At 30.5% G+C, this 21,630-nt stretch overlaps 1 protein-coding gene across 1 annotated transcript; it reads left to right on the forward strand.

Annotated features, from left to right (window-relative positions):
- The first annotated feature begins 245 nt into the window (after window positions 1–245).
- On the forward strand, window positions 246–704 carry LOC124909716 (oleosin L-like). The gene has a single exon (XM_047450366.1). It carries the CDS (start codon window positions 246–248, stop codon window positions 702–704), a length of 459 nt encoding a protein of 152 aa, XP_047306322.1.
- The last annotated feature ends 20,926 nt before the right edge of the window (window positions 705–21,630 follow it).

Here is a 21,630-nt window from a genome sequence, read left to right on the forward strand (position 1 = left end):
TTTTTAAGTCAAACACTAATTTTTATTATAAAAAAAACAAACGTGTCACATTTGTAAGCCAAATAAATGAACAAAAAAAAGTTAAAGGAGGAATTCAACACAAACGGTGGCCCCTTTTTCTCTCTAATCTATAAGAAAGTTCCATTTAGATCGCATCATCGCCTGTCCTAAGTCCAACCCTAACCCCGCTTGGATCGCATCATAAAAAAAATCCCATCCATCATTCTTCTTCTTCGTCCTCAATAATGTCGCAACAGCAAAGGCAACAAGGTCAACAACAACAAGGAGGAGGAGGAGGCCAAATGATGAACAGGGATCGTCCAAGGTCCCAACAGATGATTCAGGTCGCTGCCGCCGTCGCAGCCGGCGGATCCCTTCTTGTACTCTCCGCCCTCATGTTAGCCGGAACCGTCGTCGCCCTAACACTTGCCACGCCACTGGTTGTAATATTCAGCCCTGTTCTTGTTCCTGCAACGATAACTGCCTTTTTAATCATGCTGGGATTCGTTGCATCTTGTGGATTCGGCATGGCGGCTTTGGCTGTTCTATCGTGGATGTATAAATACATCAATGGACAACATCCTCCAGGTGCGGATCAACTTGATAATGCTAGAATGAAGTTGGCTGGAAAGGCTAGGGAGATGAAGGAACGGGCGGAGCAGTTCAGGCAACAACATATTACCGGATCTCAACAGGTTTCGTAAAACTAATTCATTGATCATTTACCGGGAATTTAAGTAAGAAGAAAAATAATAAATCGATCATGTCGGAAAGAAACCTACCACCCATGTCGACGTGGTTTTTAGATTAACAATATCTTGTCTTTATTAGTAGAATAACGTTTCAAAAAACGTGTTTTTAATTTGTTTTTGTTTTTTTATTTTAATTTAATTTCTATTTCTATTTCTACATGCAATTTTTGCATGACAATACGTTACGTACATTGAGGAGATTGATCAATTTTGGTATAACTTGAAGCGGTTAAGTTGTTTCTTGTTGTTTATATATATATGTATATATATAATGCACAAAACTTCAAACTTTTGTATTTTTCAATTTTTTAAGAGGAAGAAGAATACTTCTTTTATTGGCTATGGGGCTGCTTTTACAAAAGACCAATTAATGGGGAAGGAGGAGGGAGCAACATCAAGTAGAGATTGAAGTTTTTTTTTTTAATTTAATTAAAAAAAATCTCACATTAAAAAATCATATATGAATATTCCATTTTCATTTGAGTTTCTTATTTTATCCATTTTCTTGGTTCACTATAATATTTTACTTTCCATATATATGAAAAACCCTAATGGGCTTGCAACATCTATGGAAAACTAACATTTTTGTTTGTGAAAAATGTTTTAAAACTTTTGAAAAATGAGATTATACTTCTAATACTAGATCCACTTTGATTATATTTTTATAAATGGGGTATATGTAAGAGAAATGATATATACAAATATTTCTTAAAAAAAATACAAGAAAGAGAAAAATATTTTCTTTTTTTTATCAAATGAGATAGGTATTGTATGAAGGTACCGTATAAGGGTGCTGGATATATTATTTCTCTATATGTAAATAATTACAAAAACAATAGAATATGTAATTTTTTTTTCTAAATTTATCACCTACTTATCTATTTCCTAGATTAACGTCAAAAAATAAATTAAAGAATTAGACGTTCATACACATGTTTTTGTATTTGTTAATTTGTATCGTCTATAATTATTGTCTTTAGAAATCATGATGTGATTAAGATGGTCTTTTATATGATTGATATTGGTCTGATTTGGACTTTAAGCTATTTTTTAGTTTAACTTTTTTAAAGGACTTTTGATATTGTTGCATAGCATATAGCTCTATTTGGATGTGAAATCTTCCATTTGAATATAAATATTTGATATTTTTTGGTTTAGAAAAGTTATTTTCATGTCCATTTGTTGGATATTTTGTAAGTTAAGTCAAATCTCATAACTAACAATGCTTTATATGTACAACCTTACATTTCATCTTATTTTTAGACTTCTTTATTGTATAGAATTGAATTTTGATTTATTTTGGGTTAGAACCATAAATTATTAATTAATTATAAACTTTTCAAAACATCTGCAACAAAAAGTCAATTTTGCAACTTAAAATTTTAGCTAATAACTATATAATACAAAATTTGAAAAAATAAACTTAAACTACAATATAAATATCAAATATTAGAAACATGGTACAATTTTTTTAATCAATAATTATTGACCGGAAATTCAAACCCTTTATACAAATCAATGATAACTGAAGTTTGAAAATTATTTTATTGCTTAATTTGGTGTAACATTTTATAAGAAATTAAATATTATAATTTATAAAACAACACTAATAAGAAGAAAATACAATGTCATTAATATTTTAAAATTGTATATAAAACTAAAATTGTATATATAATTTTGTAGTATATATATATTTAGCACAAATTACAAAAACAAATAAATAAAACTCTATTGTAAAACAAGTTATAAATACACTCGTACTAAACTAATTTTATTTTGATTTGTGAAAGTTAATTTTCAACTACATTAGAAAAAGTTAGTGCAAGATTCACTACAATAAAAAATAACTTTTACGGATACTGAAAATATTACTGACACTTAAAGTAAAGTAGAGTCGACAAAAGTATACACCGACACATAAATGCCAGTAAGAGAGGTGAATATGTTCCAAGACATTTACTGACACATAAACTTGTGCGCGCCGGTAATGACAACTATGTGACAATAAATATATTAACGACAGATAAATTTACGCTAGTAAAAACATAATTATGGGATGAGATACTGTATCATTCCTGTCCCATTTTGTGTACCACATATACAACATTTTTGTTTTGATTTAGTAAAAAAAAATTATGCATACTGTAAATCTAACTTCCATCATCACTCCATATCTTTCCTTCAGTAATCCTCACTCCATCCCTTCATTTATAATCCTTTCTTTTAAAAAATCAATCATATCTCACCGTCTGGATATTCTGCTACCCAATATCCTTACATCTCTGTTCCGGACCAATTAGAAAACATTATTATTAATATTTTATTATTATATTACATTCGGGTTAAAAAAAATAAAATACGAAAAGATAACTACTTTATTTCGGGTTTAAAATACAGGTGAAATGCGTTTTCAAGTGAAGTTCGTTTCACCTCCTATGTTTCTTGATTGTTAATCTTGAATTCTAATTGAAATCTTAGTTTTGTTCAGTACCTTGTTCTCTGAATATAAGACTTCTTCTATTATTTTATCCTTCTTGCAATGAGATTACATTCCCTGAACTAGGCATATAAAATATATTCTTTCCTTCTTCGCATAGAAAATCCTTTAGGCTGATAACCATCTAGATTGATATTTCTCATAAATGGATAATTAGAGTGCGAGAGGATATGAATTGTTTATGATAAAGTTGACAATTGTGTTACATTTTTTAATTGTTTATGGTCCTATAATTAAGTTTAATGAAAGGATTAGTACGCGCACAAAAAATATTTCATCGACTCTACTATATTGTGATTGGTATACTCAGAATTCATCTACAATGTTACCAATTCAGATCCTCTGCTAATGAATATGGTGTTCCCCTGTTGCAGACCAATCAAAATTCAGAAACATTATTATATTAATAAATCAAAGTTGGGTTGAAAGGAAGAAAGAGAGAACCCGGAACCCGGATTCCATTCCGGGTTCAGCACAAATGCCGTTAAACAGAATGTAGAGATACAGTATTGAGTGAAGCATACTTCTCTCCAGGCGCCATGTAAAAAGTGAAGCATATTTCGCTTCAATTAGTTTATATGTCTAGAGGTTCATGTAAAACCTCCAACACATCAATGTAAAGACATTTTAGCGTTCATGTAAAAACATTTATTCATTCATGTATGTAAACCCATTGGAGAATGTGGAGATGTTATTTTCAGTGAATCATACTTCACTCCAAGCGTCATGTAAAATGGAAGTGAAGCACACTTCACTTTAAGCGCCATGTAAAACAGAAATGAAGCATACTTCGCTCCAAGCGCCATGTAAAACGGAAGTGAAACATACTTCACTTCAAGCACCATGTAAAACAGAAGTGAAGCATACTTCGCTCTAAGCGCCATATAAAACGGAAGTGAAGCATACTTCACTTTAAGCATCATGTAAAACGGAAGTGAAACATACTTCACTTAAGCGACATGTAAAACAAAAGCGAAGCATACTTCGCTTCAAGCGCCATGTAAAACAGAAGTGAAACATACTTCACTTTAAGCGCCATGTAAAACGGAAGTAAATCATACTTCACTTTAAGCGCCATGTAAAACAGAAGTGAAACATACTTCGCTCCAAGCGCCATGTAAAACGGAAGTGAAACATACTTCACTTCAAGCGTCATGTAAAACGGAAGTGAAACATACTTCACTTCAAGCTCCATGTAAAACAGAAGTGAAACATGCTTCGCTCCAAGCGCCATTTAAAATAGACTGAAGAGATGCGCTTTTTAGTGAAGCTTACTTCACTTCAATTAGTTTATATGCCTAAAAGTTCATGTAAAATCTCCAACACATCCATGTAAAGAGATTTTAGCATTCTTGTAAAAATATTTATTCATTCATGTATTTAAACCCATTGGAGAATGTGGAGAGACTGTTTTCAGTGAAGCATACTTCACTCCAAGCGCTATGTAAAACGGAAGTGAAGCATACTTCGCTCCAAGCGCCATGTAACACAACGTCCTCGCTAGTTATTGTTGTAACATACCACCCCCACTAGAGGAACACAACGTCCTCGTTGGGGCCTGCACCAAACTCGTCTCGCCCAAGTACTTAAAAAATACTTCATCGGTCTTCCTAGCCAAAACCACTTTCAGCCTTGCCATCAGGACCGTGTACTTGGATAATCTATCCACTCCATGGATAGAGGTATTCTCTCTTGTATTTGGGAATTTCGCCATAGCCAAGTATTTGGAAAACACTTCCTCGGTCTTCTCTACTGAACCCACCTTTAGCACCCCCCATTAGGACCGTATCCTTGGCTGATTTATCCACTCCCGGGATAGAGTCTTCCCGCTTGCATTTGGGAATCTAAGAACGAAGCCATTTGAGAGATATCTCCTCGATCTCCCAGGAATATGTGACGGCTTCTGCAGCAAACCCACTTCCATCTTCTTCTCGGTTTTGTCCAGTTTACACCCTAGACAAGTCATCAACTTCGCCAGCAGCTAATGTTTGAGGTCCTACTTGGTTACCTTTCGAGCATCTTTCGAAAATCTGGACCCAATAAGCATCGGGACCTTAACATAGGCCGACTCTTATCCCTCTCTAGCATTCATCTCCACCGAAGTCGACGCATCCGCCTCTTCTTCCCACGCTCGGCTTTCAACTAGCTGAATGGATGCGAGGCGTCTCAATTTTCCCTTATTTGGAGAATCATAAGTTCTTGCTATGAATGAGGGTTTATTAGGATCACCAATGAAAATCCCTCCCAAGTGAGGCATCACCACCACTTTCGCTTGGACTAGAAACTCAATCCCTAGAATCACATCATACTCCTCTAAAGGTACAACCATCAACTCAACCTGAACCTACCAACTTCCCACCTGGAGGTCAGCATTAGCCATTCCTTTGTTTGGCTTGGCTTCAGAATTCACGGCCTTAAACCAGTCATTATGTTGGGACATCTCCAATCCCAGCTTCTGAATCATATAGTCTGCAGCAAAATTGTGTGAGACCCCCTGAATCGATCAATGCCATCACTTCTATTTAATTGATGCAGGTTTTGACAAACATCAATCTCTTTCCTGGAATTGATTTATTCGCATGCACAGCATTCAAGAGCTACATCAGATTCACTCTTGCAAGAGCTTCTTCGTTAGGCTCCTCTTCTTTTTCGGCCAATAGTGCCGCTACCCTTGAATGCATAGGGCAGTCTTTCATTTGGTGGTCTCCATCACAAATGAAGCACCCCTGGAGGGCAGGGTCACGGTAAACAAAGCTCAGTTTTTTTCTTTATGTTGTTGGATCCCTTAGACTTACTACCTCTATCTCATAAGATTTAGTCTTCCCCTTGTCCCTTTGAGTGTACTTCTTGGCATCGGGATTTTCACCCCGATTGCTTTAAAGTCCACTAAGCGATCAGCCACAGCAATAGCCGAGTGCAAGTTCTTCACATCTTGCCTTCTTAGTTCAGTTTGCGCCCACAATTGCAAACTAGATAAAAAAAGTTAAATAGTTTATCTTCTTCGGACGTGTCCTTCACATCCAACATTAAGGAGCTAAAATCCCTCACATAATCCCTGGTCGATCCAGAATGTTTCAAATTCCGAAGGTATTCTCTTGCCCTCCATGATGAGTTTCGAGGCAAAAATTGTTCCTTTAGTTCACGTTTTATGATCTCCCATGAATCGATCTTAGCTCGATTCACACTCGCATCATCTGATAAGCGCGCTCTATACCATAGTTTAGCATCCCCGCAAGATACATGCTTGTAATCGAGACACTTTCCTCTTTAGGGATCTTCGCTACTGTGAAATAAGTTTTCATATCCCATAGAAAATACTCTAACTCGTTGGCACTTCACGCCACCAAAGGGTTTCAGTTCAGGCACCTTGAACCGATTTGAAGAAATAGGTGTTGTTACCGTTCCCGAGACAAAAGCTTTCTTCAGAAGCTTGATCTCAATATCAAGTTGCTCCAGTCTTGACTTCAGGTCTTCCTCCATTGTAAGAACCTTTCGTCCAACAGTTTCTGACATATTAGCAACATTATCCCGCATGGACAACCATTCTGTATTCAGACTATCTATCTGAACGAATATAGAGTCACTCCAACGGAGTTTGGGGCACCAACCAAGTCTTCAAGGCGTCGCACCCTTACGTCCATCTCATGGACCAGACTTTTTGTTGTCTTAGCTTTAGCCATCTTTGGAAAATCTCCAGCAGTGTGTGGCTCTGATACCACTTGTTACAAGGGATAATAATTCAGAGGATTTTTCTTAACTCTTTCACCCCTTGCACGACTTGTTTTGCACACCAAAAAATCAGTCAACTCCCAAGGCTTATTTTTTGCACAGAAATAACCAACTAACTCACAATAATCAATAAGTATGTAGGAAAGAGAACACACACAATTACGGGTCGTGCCCAATTTTATACTTGTATTAAATCTCACTCAAGACAATAAAAAGGGCTCTAAATGCTCAAGGTTGCACACAAAATAGACACTCACTAGCTGGGTGGTATTTATCTACCAAAGTCCCTCCTAAACGTCTTGTGCAGCTCAAGAGTTATATTTATATCCAAAGAATAACAATCTACCTAAGAAAATAATGAAGTCATGGTGTAGGGAAAAACTACCAGGCAATTGTTGTTGAATCGTGGGTCTTAACTACCAGTACTAGTGGATCTTTAACTGCCCACTATTCCAGTCCCACATTCTTCCTCGGTCTAGCTACGCCTTAAGCTACTAGATGTGGGTATAACTGCAAGTAGTGGGCTGTAACCGTCCACTATACCCACGTTTTCCATCGGACCCAACTGTTGTTGACTTTTTTCGCCACATCTGCCCATTATGCCGACTTTTCTTGGTCCTCAACTCATCATGTCGACATTTCTGGGTCCCTCATCCGGTCGCCACTAGTCCTCATCTAACCGTCACTAGCCGGCTCCGTCTTTTCCCCACTCCACGTACGCATTCTCTCAATGCGCTAGACATTATCACTCTTATGCCCATGTCTCACGCATACGACTCCTCCTAGGCATTCCACTCGGTCCTGGAATTCTGCAATCATGCCACGACAAATGCTTGGCTCCAACCTTGTGTTTATGTCGCACGCACACGACCACTCTTTGGCACCCTTCTCTCGGTCCTGGCACTTTACAATCATGCCATGACAAAAGGCTGGTTGTTTCCGCACTTCTCATTTTCGGTGCCATGTCGCACACCCGCGACTGTTTTTAGGCACCTCTCAGTCCTGGACCTCCGCAATCAAGCCAAGACCAAGGCCAGTTAGTTATAGTTGTAACAATAGCCATGTATTTGGATTTTATATTTTAGTTTTTTCTTGGTTCTATTATATATTTTTTTCAAGAAATAACATATGTGACTATTGTTATAAGGAATTTTCTTTTTAGAGCATATTGATCTTTGTGGGACAACTATGGTCTCCAAAAAATGGTGGGCATTTAATGCTCATGAATATGTTATGTTTTAATTGTTTGCAATATATCTACATTCTTCAGAAATTTGGATAGATTAACTTTGGGCAAAGGACAACTAGGTGAAATATTTTTCCAAGCACTATTATTTATTATAGCCTTTTGTTTTTATGTAATAAATCGTTGCATCTCTTTGCGTAGAAATTTATTCTCTAGAAGCAAGAGAGCTTAACCACTTTAACACTTCAATGTCAGTGTTTGCAAGAAGTGGACCTTATCGATTGTGAATACCTAACAAACTCTATAACTCTATAAGTACAATTTTCAATAGTTGTTTATCTATTGGTTGAGTTGTTATATAAAGGCCAATGATATAGATTCAATAGTTCTAGTAGATACACTATTTTCTCAAGAAGTAAAGAAGTTTCAAACAGATTAGTTTAAATCGATAGAGTAGGTGACTATTGAACTATTTGAGCGTAATCATGCTTGTGTTGTTGGTAATTATCGTGTCCCAAAGAAGGTCAAAGTGGCTAATGCTGTGTAGCTTATCAACTATTTTTTAATAACTTTTTATGTTTAATGGAATCGATATTTGACCTTCTTTGATACTAATACTTTTTATTATTAGTTTTATTAATCTGAAGGAATACTATATTATGATTGATCCAAACTATTCTTATTTTATATTGATTATAACATAAGATTCATGTTTTGTTTAGAAACCAAACAAGTAGAAAACGCTAGTGGAATTGAGAACCCAAATAAAAAACGAAAGTATAAATGGTTTTACAAAAAAGTATAAATAATTTTACACTAATGTTAAATGGTTTTATATGAAAATTACATTCATATATTTCAATTTTCAAGGATTTCAAGTAGTATTTCGTGTATTTATTTCAGTTTTAAAACATTAAAAATCTTATTTGAACATTAAACCAAGTATTATGAATAATTTTAACAAGTTTTGTAATCACTTTTTATTTTTTAAAATCTTTAGTAAATCGCATTGTAAGTCTTTACTAAGGTTTACATGACGATATAAATGGTTTTACATTAATGTGTAAATAGTTTTATATGAAAATTACATGCATATATTTCAATGTTTAAGGATTTCAAGTAGTATTTTGTGTATTTATTTCAGTTTTACAGCATTAAAAGTCGTATTTGAACATTAATCTAAGAATTGTGAATGATTTTAACAAGTATTGTAATTATCTTTTATTTTGTAAGAGCTTCATTAATCGCATTTCAGGTCTTTACGAAGGTTTACGTGAATGAATAAATAGTTTTACATGAAGGATTACATGTTTTTACATGAATGTGTAAATAATTTAAATGAAAATTATATTTATATATTTATGTTTTCAAAAAGTTCAAGTAGTATTTAGTGTATTTATTTCAATTCTAAAACATTAAAAGTCATATTTGAACATTAAACCAAGTATTATGAATGGTTTTAACAAGTTTTGTAATTATCTTTTATTTTATAAGAAATTCAGTAAATCGAATTGTAAATCTTTACTAAGGTTTACATGAAAGTATAAATAGTTTTACATGAAATTATAAATGATTTTACATGAATGTGTAAATGGTTTTATATGAAAATTACACGCATATATTTTAGTTTTCAAGGATTTCAAATAGTAGTTTGTGTATTTATTTCGGTTTTCAAGCATTAAAAATTGCATTTGAACATTAAGCCAAACATTATAAATGATTTTAACAAGTTTTGTAATCATCTTTTATTTTTTATAATGATTAAGTCGTCACCTAAATCATTTTCCATTTAAAAAATAATCATTCATAAAAAAATCACCAAATTAAGTTATAAGTTCAAGATTGAAAGTTTTTAATATTGTTAACATGAAGTATAAACAAGGAGAAACAAAATTTCAGTAATAAAAGGATGCAACTGACAAGAAACAATAGATTACAACAACCAAGTGTAAGTAACAAAACTTACACTTGAGAACCCATTTCTGTAGCCAAGTCTTCAACCATAATTGCTCATTCACAACAAGAAATTATTTTCGTAGTGATATTGTTGTTGCAGTAAACTATTATATTTTTTTCTATACTTGGGACCACCACCAACAAATATTCTTTTTTTCTTTAATACTATTGCCTCCAGCAATTTCCAACTTTATAAGATACTGTTTATAAGATGGAATAAGATGGAATGAATTTCCTAATAAAATAAACTCTGTAACCGTTGAATAGATTCGGGAGCTAAAAAATACAAAAATTTTAGTTTTCAACTCATAATCTAGGTCCACATGGAAGAGGAATTTAATGAAATGAAACTTACATTATTCAAAGACCAAAGTCTGCCAGCTTTAGGGCCACCATAACACCCATGATTATCTTGATTAACCTTATACAATTCCTCATCAACAATACTTTTTTATTGCATTGATGTTCTTATCATTACACAAAAATTATTTTTATTTTGTTTTCAAAAGTTTCTATATTTGAAAATAAAATAAAACGAATTGTGTTAAGAGACTCACAATCAATTGTAAGGACCCATCTCCCGTTCAATATTGCCTTGAGTACTTTGAGAGTTCTACTGCATGCACCTTTAACATCAGTCGAAACTATAATATGAGTAACATTTTCTCTCCCCAACTTAGACACATTTGCACCACAAGTGCCAATAAATTTTACCATCAACAACTATGTCAAACAATTACAAGATTACTTCAAAGCATGGTCATCTCATTCATAGTTATATAATATGAACATGGCCAATAGAGAGAACATTATCTTCACTAGATAATACAGAACAAAATAAAACATTATTTGGCACGGTAGGGTGAGGTCCCCAATATACTGACTGGGATGATTTCATTTATTATTTCTGCATATTAAAAAAACAGGACTTTGTTAGTTACAAAAAGATTTTTTTTAAAATCTAAGTAGGGTTTCTTAGAAATAATATCAAATCAAGTGAAGTAAAATTCACTCGATAACGCTTGCTTTACTTCTATTAGCATCATTAATAGAAGTGAAGAAAACTTCACTCAATAGCGATTTCTTTACTTTTATTAGCAACGTTAATAGAAGTGAAACTAGCTTCACTCAAGTGCGCTTGCTTTACTTATATTAGAAGCGTTAATAGAAGTAAAACAAACTTCACTCGATAGCACTTTCCTCACTTTTATTAGCAATGTTAATATAAGTGAAGTAAGTTTCACTCGATAACTTTTGATTCACTTTTATCGAGTGCAGCTTGCTTCACTTCTATTGACGCTTTAAATAAAAGTGAAGTATACTTCACTCGATAGAGATTTCTTCACTTCTATCGAGTGAAGATTATTTCCATTCTTTTAATGTCGTTGTACAATAAGTGAAACAATCTTTACTTGATAGCTTCGCTAGTAATTTATAATATACTTATATATTATTAATAATTAAAATTTCATTTATCGATAACACACTTTACCTTAGATGTTAAGGTAATTAAGTTTAGTTTAATAGTTTAAACAAATAGAAAATTTTCATGATGTACTCTCATTATTCACTTTTTCTCTAATCAATTTTTCAAACCCCATCATGAATCTTCTACGCTACAATATTCTCGTGAAAATGATACGAAACAACAACAACCACATCCTCGTGGCGGTATCCAAAACCAAGAAATTGTCTTAGCGGTATCCAACAACAATAAAATCGTCCTAATATCCGACCACATCAACACAATCGTCCATGTATCCAACAACAACAACAATAACAACGATATATCTAAGAGGTAGTGTATTTGATTAATATAGTATTTCAGTATTTTTCATTAGTGTATTTCCAGTATATTTCATTTCATTTGTAAATGATAGTTGTAAACTGCTCAATTGAAATGTCATTCACTTGGCTGATGTATTAAGTCTTTATTGATAAGTTTATCAAAGTGTTTCAAGTATTTGAAGTTGACAACTACTTTTTTGTTTCTGTAAACTGATTATGTTTGTTGTGTATTTCATTAGTAAATGGTTGTTTACCTAACTAATTCTATTGCTAGTATATTTCATTTCATTTGTAAATGACTACTTTTTTTTTCTGATTTGGTACAATCAATCTTCTTCTTTTACTAATAATTTTTTTTAGTATTTTAAAGAAGAAATATCAAAGAAAGAGGAAGATGAAGTCATCGAAAAATATTGAAGGATTGTCTCTTCAAGCTTCTACAACTTAATCCAAAGTAAGTAATGTTTTCCTCAAAATATGTATCAATAAAATTGAGTACAATCTATTAGAATATCAAGTAATGTATGTTCTTAATATGATTTGTAGGGAAAAACTTTTCGTTTCCCCAACTAACAGTTTTTCACGTCAAATTTTTACCACAATGAAAGAAGACATGTGTATTTTCAGTGAAATAGTGGGCGTTTGGGCCCATCTCTTGAACCTTAATTTTACAAGGCAAGCAAGGCATGAAAAACGAAGAATTTACTTGACTACATTATCGTATGCAAGTACTTTACTTAGTCGTGTTCTATGTATTATGCTCAATTTTAATGTGATTGATATTTAGAATTTATTTATTGATGATGAAGAACTATGATTCTATTATATTTGTTGGTGCACTTAATGAGAAGATGTAGTTGTTTCGAATATTAAAAGAAGACATCAACACTACTAACTTTGTAAGTAAATCTTTCAAATAATAAAATGTGTTTATGTTATGTGCAATGATAACTAATAACTCTGCCTTTTCAGATATTTCTACCGGTAAATTGCGTTGAATTTTTTCTATGTTGTATGTATAAATGTGACTATAGAGAAAATAGAAATATTAGACAATATGTCACTTCCGCATCGTAATAGGTTTCTAAGTAAATATATTGATATAAAACAACATATAAGTTTATTTGTTGATTTTTTAGTTAAATAGAATCTCCCTTAACTGTTAGAGTTAAGAAAATAAAATTTAAGTTGGTAAAACACTGTGGCAAAATGATGAAAACATTTGTTGTGGTGTCTACTGTGTGAGGCATTTGGAGACTTACAAAGGAGATGAGAAAAACTGAAATTATGATATAACACTTGAAAATGTAAGTGTTAAATATATATTCTTCATTCACACTTCTTTATTGATATCCTTATATACTTTTTTTTTATCTTGAAGGTCTCAGAAGCATTGAACACATTGAGGATAAAATATATCTACATAATTATAATGTTAGAGCTAAATTCGAATAGGAAAAATCTATTGAAATTAATTAGATAAGAGTTAAATACATTTGTATTAGATCAGAGCTGTAAACATTGAAATTATTATATTTCACATTGAATTAATATTATTAACATATTTTATTGTTGTTGTTTGTTTTGTTACGAGTCTCTTATTTGTAATTAGAAGTGAAGCAAGTGTTATCAAGTAAAACCTAATTCACTTCTATTTATGATGTTTATAGAAGTGGAGCAATCATTATCGAGTGAAAAGTGGAGCAATCATTATCGAGTGAAACTTGTTTCACTTCTATTTACAGCATCAACACAATTGAATCAAACGTTGTCTAGCGAAATCTGCTACAGTTATATTTATGTTACTTATAGAAGTGAAGCAAGCACTATCAAGTGAAGCTTGCTTTACTTCTAAGCAACGTAAATAGAAGTGAAACAATCTTAACTAAATATAAATTAATAAAACATAAGAAAAATTATATTATATACTAAAAATTTAATATGGTGAATGATAATTTAATTAATAATAAAATAAAAAATATATATATATTAGAGAAGTGAAGCTTGCTCTCGAGTGAAGCTTCACTTGTATTGAAGATATAAATAGAAATGAAGCAAACTTGACTCGATAACTCTTGCATCACTTCTATTTACAACGTCAACACAAGTGAAGTAAGCACTATCGAGTGTATTTTGTTTCACTTCTAATTACGCTTCTTATAAAAGTGAAGAAAGTGTTATTGAGTGAAGTTTGCTTCACTTCTATTTACACTGCTTATAGAAGTGAATCAAGCGCTATCGAGTGAGCTTGCTTTGCTTCACTTATATTTATGATGCTTATAGAATTGAAGCAAGTACTATTATTAAGTGAAGCTCTATTAATATTTTAATAGAAGTGAAGAAAGTTTCACTAAATATAAATTAATAAAATATTTTGTTATAATAAATATAAATTAATAAAACTTTCTTGCTCATTATCTCTCTCTGCCCTTTCGCGTCTGTTCGTTTGCCTTACTCTTTCATGTCTCTTCTTCTTTAAATCGTAAATTCTCATATTTTATCTGCTGGATTCTCTTCATTTGCACGTATTTGAAGTAGCTTCTCTTTCGATTGCTCTTCTGTTTGCTGCATATCAAAAATTTCAGTAAAAGGTTTTTTAAGCTCTTTGGTCTTGTACAACCAAAATAGTAAGAACATAGTTTCTTATTTCAAATTTTCTAGTTTTACATTTTACTTCTTATTTGTTTTGAAGCTCTCCGTTTATCTCTCATTTTATAATTAGGATTCTGATAAAAAAAAATATTTCCATTTACTGAATCGATGAAGAAATCTGAAATGGAAGAGAAAACTAGGAGATAACATATTTGCTTGCATTTAATATTGTAGTTGCTTTTAATATTAAAATTGGTTTATATGAACAAGTTTATAATTCATGTAAACCATTTATACCTTCATATTATAAATGAGTGATAATTTTACATGATCAATTCTTCTATTTATGCATATACTAATGAATAAATGATAGTTTTACATGTTAATTTACTGTATATATGCCTATAATTTCTTCTATATATTTCTTCTATAGTTTTTCATGTATATAATTTCTTCTATATATGTCTATACATTCTCTTATTTGTTTGATATCATTTGTAGAGTTAAACTAAAACAATACATGAGGAGAAGTAAATTAAGAAAACTATCAACATCAAGCAAATCGTGAATTACAATAAAAATGAAGATGACAAGTCAATTTCTTTATACAAATCGAGAATTGTGTCAAAGATCTTAGTTAATGTTTACCACCACCAGATAGCTACATGATACAAAATTTATCTAAAATTTGAAGCACTCGTGATCAATAATAAGAACTCATGATTCTAAGAATCACTAGTGTAAAAGAGGTTAATAGCGGCGGAAAATACAATTACTATTGTACACTTTATTGTCGCTAAAGGTCAATAGCCATGGTAAATGACCATGTCACCAACCAACACTATTAGTTCCGTAGCTAAAATATGGCTATAGGAATAAGTATTGTCGCTAAAAGAGTGGCTACTGGAGTAAAATATTGTTTACTAATGGGGTGGCTACTTGAATAAATTACTATCGCTAAAATGGTGAATACAAAAAATTTAAACTGTAGACAAATGTATATTATATTTATCATTAACTAAAAATAATGTTAAAATAATCTTGAAATATAATTTTTTAATACTAAAATTAAATATTTATATTACCCAAACAAACATATTTTATCAAGTACAAATTTTGTTTAAAATTTAAATTTGAACTTTTGTAGCATGTTGCATTCAATCTGTTTCTTAACAATCTCTTTTTATTATTATAATTCAAAATCATCAAAATAATTTCAGCCTAAAATCAATAAAATTAATATGATTATCACCCAATAAAAAATTAAACCAATCTAAAATAATAAGTCTTTTTTAATCTAATGACCAAATAGTTTAATTTGTCTCAATATACTCAATAAGAATTTAACATTCTCCTAGAATATACCAATACAAATTTAACAATCTAGTCATCATGATGCTCCATAAATATGCATTAAGTAATTGTCCATCAATCAAACATTTTTTATTAATTAGGTAAAAAAAACTTAAATTGTTCCATTTTTTATGGTAACATTTATTCATAATAATTATCATAATTATCAAAATTAACTTAATTGATTAAGAATGTCATTATATATTATATAACAATAGACAAAAAAATAGATTGATATCCCCTCTTCTAGCCTAGCTACAACACAAGTTAAATATCTTTAACCTACTTGAGAGATCCTGAGTTCGAGCCCGTCAGGCAATAAGTTTTGCGCCTGGTTAAATGATTAAGTGTGTTTGCGGGCTATATGATTAACCCCTTGTGACCACATTATTTTTCCAAAAAAAGTAGATCGATCAAACATGATTAGATATCATTGTTCAACCTATAGGACGAAAGACAGAACAAAGTTAATTGAATTATTGATTTCTTGTAGTGATCCCTTTTAGTTTTTAGTTGTTGTACATGTCTCTCTAGTGCATATAAATGAATGTTCTTTTTTTAGTAGATATCTAGCGTAAATGAATCGACAACCTTTTAACGTAAATTTGTTTTTCTCAAATATATCACTTTTATACTTAAATGAAAATGTATCTATTTCTTCAGTCTTAATTGAAATATAATAATGTGATTAACAAAACAACAAGTTGTTCTTCATAGACCTAATTTATAACATTATATAATCATGTAATTAAAATATGATTTCGTCCATAATCAAATCAAAAAGATCTTTCACATATATTGTGATCAAGATGAGAAACATAGACAATTCACGTGATATTGTCTTCTCTTTAAGCTTAGAAAATCTAAAGATTATAATCACCTCATGAACCCAAATGTTATAGAATACAACAAAATGATAGATAACTTTCATTTTAGGTAATATGATAACTTATTCTATCATATTCAATTACTAAATCATATTTAAGACAAAGAAAAATATAATATATATATATATATATATATCCAATTTTGATCCCAAACTTCATATTCGAATTGTTTTCAATAATTTTGAAATATTTTGACCCGTGGACTATTTGTTCACATCCAATTTGACCCCCGAACTTTATATATGTCCAATTTTGGCTTTAAAGTGCCAATTTCAACATTTTTTAAATTATTTAAGGCTTGTTTGGTTCTTTTTTCACACCAAAAAACATCGTTTCATCAAATGGGGCTTCTAAATCATTTTTGAAAGATTTCAAAAATTCATGGATGGTCAAAAATATTATTTTCTACAAAAGTAATATTTTTCCATAATATTTAGGGCCCGTTTGGAAAATAGACTAATTTAAAACACTCATATCTTGAGCTCTACAACTCGTTAAATTATAAAATTTCTACGTGTGTCGATAAAATTATTTTTGACCTCCACAAATTTTTTCAGAATTTTCGGAGCACCTTTGGAAAATTATTCATTTTAGCGGTGTTATATTCGGAGTCTCATAGATCTAAAAATTCCAAACTCAAGTGTATAGTGCTCCTAAAAATATGGTCGACATGCACAAAGACTTTCAAAATATTTCAACATATTTGGAAAAATTCTTGATTTCGGTTAATTTTAAACCAAAAATCAATTGGCGAGTCTTAATCAAAAATAGTCTTTTAAATTAATTATTTTTGATTAATTTAAATACAGATTTCTTCAATAAAATTTTAATTTGATTATTTCAAATCCAAAATATTATTTGAAATTTGATCAAAAATTAATTATTGTTGTAATTAATTTCAAAATATTAGGACATAGTTTTATATATCTTTTAAAATAATGTTCTATTACAAAAAGATTCTTAACACGCAAATTGAGGTTGAAATTTCTCAAACCTCAAGCCTTTTTCAGGACAATGATTTTTCACGAGTTACAATAATAGTTATGTAATGATTTAATGACGAGGTTTGTTGCTTGTAAAGGTCAAACATGGTTAATGTAACCATGATTTTGGTACTATGATAAATTATAAGAGAGTATTATTCACCGATAGTGGAGGGGGTTAACTCCGCCATAAATTGGGAGGTATCAACTCAATCGGGAATTTTTCCTCATTTCAACAATGCTTATGTCATATCGGACGGTCATTGCCAAATAGAAGGATCGATCCCATGTTTTTTAGTTCAAACTCCCGCATCATCGCTCGGTTTGTAACAAGTTGTTGTTCCTCGGCGACAATCTTTTCATTTAATTTTATCTTTTAGTTAAAATAATGTAATAACACATGTTATTTTAATTGCCAAAATTTTATATTTCGAGTTAAACAATTTAATCACAATTGAGTCGTTAAGAGAGCTATAACACCCGGAAGATTTAATCACAATAGAGTCGTCAAGAGAGCTATAACACCGGAAGATTTATCTAGATTTGTGTGTTTGAAAATCTTTTATTTAAAAAATTTATACAAAAATGTATTTTGATGTTAAAAATTAATTATAACAATAATTAATTTTCTTAATCAATTTTAGATTAAATCAAACCAAAATTTGATTAAAGAAACTCTTTAATTTAATTAAAAATAATTAATTGTCGAAATATTTTATTATTTGATTATAGATTCGCCATTTAATGTTTTAAATCAATAAAATATTTGTATATGTGTATACACGTCATTTTTTAGAGATTTTATTGGGTTCGATGTTTTGTTACATTGGAGAAAGTGCTTTTAAATTATATCATATGTACCCGTTGAAGAACGATCTCTACCTCATTAAATATTCTATTTCTTTGAAAATCTAGTTTATTACATTTATTTAAACCAATTATTTTCAAGTTCTAGACACATATAGATTTTTCTTAAATTTAAAATTATAAAACAATATTTAAATGCTAGTATATGTGTCAAGAATTATCGAGGGAAGCACTTGAAAATTTTAGGTTAAGATGTTAGAATTTAAATATGCCTTTATTTAAATATTATTTTGTGAAAATATTTTTAAAATATTTTAATATTGTTTTAATTTTTTTTAGATGTAAAAAAACATAATTTAGGGCTTTTAATTTTTAAATAATAATTAAAATAAAAAAACAAATAAAATGGTCATTAGACAGGTGTCCGAGTCGCGAAACGAGTCGAACGCGTAGGTTTGGGCTTGATTTGTTCTAAGGTCAACGGGTTTGGGTGTTAAATCAATGCGGGGTTTGAATTATCGATCGCACGCGAGGATTCTCGATCAGAAGACATGTCTGACTAGTTTTCTCAGTCGAAAACTGGGTCAAACTGAATTTCCTAGTCGAAAGCTAAGATTTCTTGATCGGGTGTAGGATTTCTCAGTTATAAGCCAAGGTTTCTCGGTCGTCTTTAATCTTCGATAAAAGACTTTATGCAAGTTTTAGATTTCTTCATGGACCTCCCTTTTTTGATCCAAGGGCAATGAGAGCTTTATCTCCTCATGCAGTACACGTTTAATATCATCCTGAAGTATCATTCAATCAAGAAAATATCAAATCTAAATTTTCACCATTTTGGGGAAAAATTTGAATTTGGGTTTTTATGATTTGATTCCACGTTAAAATCTTATCAATAGATTCTTTATACTTATTAGAATAAATTTAAACCATAAAACCATTACTAGCTAGGAGTTTGAACTAATTCAAGAATTGATTTTTTTTAGTTTCTTTGAAAATTTTGAGTATTTGGCAAACATTCCTTGAATTGGTCAAAATTGATTTAAAACTTCTCCTAACACATTTAGAAATGTATTATGAAACTCCTTGAATCGTTGTTCTTGAGCTAAATCTCAATAACAGAAACCCGATTTTAAAAATTTTAAAAATTAAATTTGAGTATTCTTGATTTAACTTAATTTGTTCAGATTGATTCCAACAGAAAGCTTTGAAATGATCTTAATAACGAATACAAATCAAAGAAACGAATAATTAAGTAGTATTGAAGATTGATCGAACCGAAATATAAAAATTTCGATTTGATTCCATAACTTGAATTACAACATACATTGAAGTTTATAGTGAGTTGGAAAACACTCCTAAACTCTTTAAAAAAACTTTATTATGATCCAGAACTGAGCTTTAAAGCTTTACACAAAATTTTCAAAATTCTCAAAAGCTTAAAAAAAATTATATGAAAGATTTTGTAGAGATTGGATTTGAGGCTTAGAATTCTGATCACTACATTTGCCGGTTGAGGATGCAAATAGATTGAATTTAAGACAAAGGTCATTAATGTCTTTTGTTTGTTTTTTATCATCCTTATCCATTTAGGTTATGATTAAACCTATGATCATAGGTGAAATGATCATCAAGCTATAATGATCATTTCAGCCTTTAAAATATGTTGTTTATGGAGTATTGATCGAGTTCTACTTTTTGAAAAATCAAAAGTTTTTACCAATGTTTATTTGTTCGTCACGACTCACGAGGAAGAAGATGATCCGAGTTTGGAAAGTCGTCGTTTGATCCCACTACATTTGAGCGTTTTGAGAGTTTTGAAATAGTGTCATTTGGGTCAAGGCGTAGACACTTAGGCATTCCGGATGACAGTCGTTTCTCTTGGGCGTTAATTGATCCGTTGATGTGCAGAAGCACTTGACTTTCGTTGTAGCGGGCAACACGTTAAGTCTTCATCCGTTGGATGGAGGTTAGTGTTGCATCGGATGGTCGTGTGGTATGTTGCAACTGTTTCTTCTAGTTTCTGATGTACTTGATCATTATCCTTTTCAGCCTTGGATTTGTTTGAAATTGAATTTTTCTTCATTCTTTTGGATTTTATTTTATCCTACAAAATATACAAAATTATTTTAATAGACATAAATATTTATTTTGTCAATTTATTTTATTTTGTATATTGTGGGACTTCTATAAATAATTAATTTAGAATTTAAATAGCTACAACATTTATCCAAATTATTTATTTAATTTATTTGAGCCATTTTAAAATTATTTTGAGATAAATTAATACAACATATATCTCAAATTATTTAATTTTGACTTTATTTTATTTATTTTTGAATTTATTTATTCATAAGTAATTATGGTAAGTTTGGATGAGTGAAATTGAAATTAGAATTAGAATTGGCATTGAAATTCTAATTTTATGAGAATTTGCATTGAATTGCATTTCAATTCTTATGTTCGAAAAACTATAGAATTGTAATTAATATCAATTTCAATGTTAGACAAAAAGAATATACTAAAAATAATTTTAATATATATTAATTATTTTATCAAAATATTAGTTTCACACGACCAATTAGGATAGCCCAAGTATCAAGAATTTTTTTATGTTTCGATTTTCATTAAAAAAATATCGGTTCAACATGTTAACTTCATAGATTAAAAAAACTATCGGTTCAAAATTTTAACTTTCTAAATTCAAAAACAAAATATAGATTTAACATGTTAACTTATTAAATTAATATATATATATATATATATATATTAACAAGTTCAAAATGTTAACTTGTTAATTTTTTTTAAAAAAAGATATTTGTTCTATATTTTAACATCATAAATTAAAAAAAAAAAGTAATTATCGAATGAAAATTTTAATTGTGTTGTAAATGATAAAATAATAAGTTATTTTATTTGAAAATAATAAAATGAAAACATTGGAATTATAATTCCGACCTAAAATGAGTGGAAATGAGAACTATAAAATTATACTAGATTGAATTTTATTTGAATTCTAATTCTAATTCCAATTCTAATTTTTAATATTAGAGGGTTTACCAAACTTAAGAATTGGAATTAGACCTCCAAATTCTAATTTTAA

The sequence above is a fragment of the Impatiens glandulifera genome, chromosome 7 (assembly GCF_907164915.1).
Source record: "Impatiens glandulifera chromosome 7, dImpGla2.1, whole genome shotgun sequence".
NCBI classification, from domain to species: Eukaryota; Viridiplantae; Streptophyta; class Magnoliopsida; order Ericales; family Balsaminaceae; genus Impatiens; species Impatiens glandulifera.